Source organism: Lepisosteus oculatus, chromosome 3 (assembly GCF_040954835.1).
Source record: "Lepisosteus oculatus isolate fLepOcu1 chromosome 3, fLepOcu1.hap2, whole genome shotgun sequence".
Classification (NCBI taxonomy): domain Eukaryota; kingdom Metazoa; phylum Chordata; class Actinopteri; order Semionotiformes; family Lepisosteidae; genus Lepisosteus; species Lepisosteus oculatus.
The window spans coordinates 16,907,792-16,913,823 of NC_090698.1; the positions used below are offsets into that span (position 1 = coordinate 16,907,792).

Here is a 6,032-nt window from a genome sequence, read left to right on the forward strand (position 1 = left end):
TGGCAATGATCACTTGTACAGTATACTGTACATGCAGCAGAGACTCTCTCTTGCTTAAATAAGTGAGAACTTAAAGTGTGATACAATATGGCATACAATAATCTGGACTTCTCATGTATTGAAGATTTCATTTTTCACCATAACATTACCAACAAATATATTGTTGAATTTGCCAGCTTTTAAGTACAGTACTTGAACTTGAACTTGAACTTTATTGCCATATGTAACCGGTACTGGTACAATGGAATTCTTACTTACAGAAAGTCTCTCGATTATAAAACAAGTGTAAAAAACAAAACAAAGTGCAAACAGTGCATCAAGACAATGTACAAACAAACAATAGACAATGTGCAAGTAAACATGCAGACAGTTTGAATGTAAACAATACAGACGTGTAAACAATGACTGGAGACGTACAATTAATAAATTACAATGAGGTAGATGGTGATGGTGTAGGTGTGGTCCGAGGGGGATGGCTAAATGTGTTCGCCAGTCTCACTGCTTGTGGATAGAAGCTATTGAAGAATCTAGTGGTAAGTGTCCGTATGCTCTTATATCTCTTGCCTGAGGGCAGTGGGGTGAAGAGCTCATGCCCTGGGTGGTGACTGTCCTCTGTGATGGCCAGAATGTTTCCAAATGGATGTTTCTTCTTTACTGCCTCTTTACAGTTTTGTATGAACATAAATTAAACGAAAAGAGGTATAATGCAATTACTTTGACAGTGTTCTTTGAAGAGTTTTTGAAGGTTTTTTTTCGTTCTGCCATTTCTGTTCCAAGAAAAGAAATTGAACAGAAAAAAGTGAAGTGAATTAAACCATGTGACTCCTTCATGTTTTCTTTCTTAACTGGAAAAGGTAATATTGCTAGTATTGACATTTTTATTCATTTTTTACATTATATTCCTCTTGGATCTAATTGAAATGCTTTTTATAAGAGCTAGAGGTAAAATACGTTGTATTAAATGGATGTCTACTTTCAGAACCAAATGCATTTACCTGAAAACCAATCTTATTAGTTTGCTGGAGTTTTCATTGATGTTTACTGTGCATACTGTAACTTGAAGATACTGGAAAAAAGCACTTAATTTATTAGCCTGTTATATGCTGATACTTTTCCATCATAGCCACCATGTTATTTACAGTATATTCAGTTTCTTTCTTATTTCAGTCCAGTGGTATGACAATGGTATGTGTGCTCTGTTATGTTACAGTATGTGTCCAATGTGTTGAAAATGTAATGTGTTAACTTCAGCCTAATAATAGAATGGTAAAAATTGTAAGATTCCCTTGACAGAGCAATGATACTCTATGGCATTATTTAATTTTGCTTTAGCTAAACTGTTCAAATTGCCAAAATGTACATTAAAACTATTTGAAGTAATGATTTATTCTAATGCATAGTACAATATAATTATCAGCTTTATATTGTATGTGCTGTAGATTTAGGCCACTAACGTTTTTTATATTGAGTAAATGTAATATACAGTAGTGTAATTGCAAGCTGTGTTCGTAAAGAGATCAGCATTGACATAATAGTCTGTAAATTCCTATAGTCCATCAAAGTTCCAATTTTACAATTTTGCTTTTTTTCTCAAATTAACAATGAAGGGTTGATTTATTTTTCTGTGACATTGCTGAATGTTTTGTGCACACAACTTAAAACATTTGATTAAATATTCTCCCTCACACCTGAAGAACGTTTCACAGCCGAAACGTTGTGTTTTCTCTCTTCTCTTTTCAGCATGGAATAAACCTATAACGTTTTATTTTGCAGACTACACATGCTGACGCAGCTACCCACCTGAACTATTTGATTAAATATTCTAGCTGGATTTTGTGTTTTTCTTACACATTTTTACTAATGTTTTTTTTTCCCCCATTTAGAGCTGTCCTGCAGCAAAAACCACATGTCCACTCGATTCTGTGAAAAACTAAAGTTGCTTGGCCGCTGCTCAGTGAGTTCAATAAGGAAGCAGTGCTGCTCCACCTGTGCTGCCTGATGTCACCTCTCGGATTACAGACAACATGGTTTCTAGCATCTGAATTTCAAAGGACATTTTCTTATAATTCTGAATAAGGAATGCTACTTGAATTTTTTTGTGATATTCTTTTTCCTCCTGGATGTAGTACACACAAACTGTTTTCCTTTGATTCAGCAATTAGTTACCAAAGAGGCAGCCACCGGTGTGAAGGTAAATGTGTGTCATGGTACAGTAAGTGTGTGACAGCAACCTTATAACAAGCATGATTTCCGACCTTGACTTGTGTCATCCAGCTGATCTCCTCCATCACGTCTCTCTAGAAAGCAGGTGGCATGCACTTAAATCTTCGGGCAAGACACCTTTAAGCTGTTCCCACACCATCACTTTTATTTATAGGAGTGCATGATACATATGCAAAAGATTAAAGGGGCAATGAACATAAAAAGTCTATGTAAAGTCTTAACAGAGCAAAGAGAGAAGGTTGCTTCCACAGCATGGAATGATTTTAGCTGACACACTTCCCAGAATTAGACTCTAAAATGCTTTTGTTTGCAGCTGTCGCAAAACTGACCAAAAACACTTTTTAACCTCTAGCTATATCAACATCATCAGGCAGGTTTTTAGCAGCTTTTGTAGCCTTGGAAATAATGCTATGTGTGAAGGGAACATGATGGATATTACTAATAATGTGCATCCTGTTGTTTTATGTACTTATGAAGAGTATTTGTTTTAGTTATTTCTACACAAAGTGATTCCTCTACAGTAGAAGACTATCAGTGTTTGGCATAGAACCCCATTCACCCTCTTTCCTCCAGGATAGGGGACGTAGTCCCAAAAATTGAGTGGACTAAGCCACACTTCAGACACTAAATAAAATCACCACCTGTTTTTGTTTTTTTTTACTGTCACTTTCTTTTTTAACATAACTTCTAGAGTTAATTAAAATGCTTGAAAACACTTTTTTTATAATGCCAATACATCAGTTTCTCTGTTTACATTTGCTTTTACAGGAAAATGGCAAAAACCAAATTCATACAACTGATGTTCAGGCCAATTCTGTTTTCTTTTCACTATTGGCAGTTAAATTCAATAGCAACATACACAACAGGTGTTATAATATAATATTGTCATAGGTCTACAGCAAACTGTAATGACTATGGACAGCAATAATTCAGACTCACTGATGGAAGCAATTTATGGTAATTTCATAGTTACGCAGTATGTATCCATACTCGTTGATCTTGTTTTTGATCATCTATGAAACAAATTTGCTTAGCACAGCGTACAAGAAGACCACATATTATCATGAGACCATGTGTATTAATACACATACAGTAATGTTGTTTGTGTGATTTTAAAACATCAGGGCCTCATTGACATTATCTGGACATAGAACAAGTAAATAGAACAACAAGAAGTTAATACATTTTAAGAAAGAATAAAATTACATCTTTTTTATTCATTGCAATGATTACAGGTGAAGTCACACATGTTTTTTGACTGTATGTGTGGGGAGATCTTAAGTATTGAAATATTTTCATTTTTTAAATATTTTTGAATAAAATAAAACTAAATCATCCGCACAAAAAATACAGTGCATGATACAAAACTGATGTATATTGTATTGTACTGGATGATTAACATCAGAGAATTGGGAGAGAATCTGAATTTAACCTGCTTTGTTTTTTCTGCCTCTTTTATTCAATGGTGCTATTAGACAGTGGTGCTCTCATGAGGTGTTGCAGGTCATCACCACTCCTGCCTTTATACAGTGTTACTTTATAAGCACTGTAAATGCCTTGACCAATGTTACATCTGCTGTTTTTTAAAATAAATGTTGTCTTGGTATTTGTACTGGGTGAAGTCTGCTGCTCTGCATTTATTGGTGTTCCCAAGAGGTTTGACATTGCACTGTATTTGCTCCATTGATTCTTGTTTTGGTGAAGTTTACCAATTTGACATAAGGCACATAACTGCAAAATGAAGCTCAAATTAATAGTGTAGTAGGTAATATCCTCAATATTTGGACCTAAAGTACTTAATTTTAAGCATTAAAATGTACAAATACTGTATATAGCCTAGCTGGAAAATTGTAATCTTATTGACTTTTATTAGTCCAAAGAAATATAGGAAACCTTTTTTCTGATGCTTTAAGGTGCTTTTACATTTTAGAAAAGGGTTAGTTAGAATCAAAGCAATGTCTTCCTACCAGATGGACATTAACAACAGTATTTAATTAAAATAAAAAAAGCTGTAATTTGCACTTACCTGTATATCATCTGTAGATAAAATAATAACATTGATAAATAATGTGGTCAAAGCCCGTATCTCTTAAAACAGGAAGCTAAAGTGTAACTGACTTTATATAAATGTATTGTATTTATATAAATCAGCATTTTTTTTAATTCTTTTCACTGCAGTGGGCCATGTACCCATCAAAAAAAATGTGGAAGGTTATGACTGTGCACGAATTGACTGAACCATCCATCTTCTGACACACATTGTGACAGTACAGCACGGCTCCATTTTTTTCATAGCTATAGCCAGACATTTATAGATTAAAATGATTGGTACTTACAAGTTACAGGTAAGTTACACATTTTCAGGCAAAGGTTACTTGTGTAAGGAATTACTTTTTAAAATTGAAATGGTGAGAGAAATTGTTTTTAAGACATCATGTGATATTTTACTTAGTAAGTATATACAGACTACATAGATCACTGTACTGTAACTAATGTAAAAATAATTCCTTACACCTAAAACTGTAATTTCTACCAGTAAAGTAACATTCCCCTATACTGATAATAACTTGCAGCTACTCTTTTAGTGTAATTTTGGATAAACCAGGCTGTTAAATGCAGAAACTAATCACACTCTAACATACACATGAGGAAAATGTAAATTTATCCCATTTAATGGCAAAATAAGACTTGTATGTTTTATGAAAAACCACTGCCTCAGAATATCTTACTGTGCGTCTGTGACAGAGTACTTTGTTTTGAAAAAAAGTATCATCAGGTTGTCTCTGAGTTAATACTGTATGTTTTACAACTGAGGCTACAGTACCAAGACTTAACAAATCATTGTTTTTCCATCATTCTTCATTCATCTCAGAAATATCACCAGACTGTCCTATGTTGTCTCTGACTGTAGCCAAAGAGCTGATCAACACATTCATTTTTTCCAGCATTAATTACTGCAATACCCGATCCGCTATATCTAAATATAGTGAATTCAGGAAATCCACACTGAACAAACTTAAGTATGTCCAGAATTTGGCAGCCATAATCATGTTACTCTTATCCTAGGGTTTTTGCACTGGCTTCATATTAGTTTTTTGTCAACTTCAGAATCATCATGATCATTTATATGGCTCTACATGGCTTGGCACCTCAGTACCTATCTGACTTATTATCTTCCTACTCCCCACATTGGAACTTTGTTCACCTGACTCTGGTCTCCTATTTGTACCCCAAACTTATCGATATACTAGACGTGCCTTCTGTTGCTGCACCCCAAAGTTCTGGAATTCTATCCCCAAGGATATCAGAGTGTCACCTTCCTGAACATTTTTAAATCCTTCTTCAAAAACATCGTCTTCAGAAAGGCTTTAATTTAATTGCTGTCTGTGTCTTCTGCTTGCACCTTGCTTTCTAAACCCTTGTCTTTAATTGATGTATTTTCTATCTCCTATCTGTTATTTTTTTCTTACTGTAAAGTGCTTTGCAAAGCTACTTTTAAGGGCATTGTATTTTTCTTAAAATTATCATTTTTCCCCTTGAGAAAAGGTAGCCATTTAAATATAAAATATAAAAAACAAATCCTTTATATTTCCTTTGACAGAACTGAAACAATTTTAAAATTAAGAATGATTTGCCTCAATGTGTAATCTGGAAGTACTAGAACTGACAGTAAGGTACCAATTTATGTCTGTCTGCCTCAGTACGTTTATATGCTCTTGTCAGTTTAAAGCACTGACTTTTCTGGTGAAATAGAGGTGACTGGAGATTAAGGTGCATGATTCATCGTAAATGTGAGGAACAGGTCCCTG

General features: G+C 34.3%; 1 protein-coding gene across 1 annotated transcript in view; it reads left to right on the forward strand.

Moving 5' to 3' along the window:
- adamts12 (ADAM metallopeptidase with thrombospondin type 1 motif, 12) overlaps window positions 1-3,839 on the forward strand; it is a 146,618-nt gene extending 142,779 nt beyond the window's left edge. The window contains exon 24 of the mRNA XM_006627246.3: window positions 1,884-3,839. Coding sequence (XP_006627309.2) covers window positions 1,884-1,999 — 116 coding nt within the window. The 3' untranslated portion in view covers window positions 2,000-3,839. The remainder of the gene's footprint in view (window positions 1-1,883) is intronic.
- The last annotated feature ends 2,193 nt before the right edge of the window (window positions 3,840-6,032 follow it).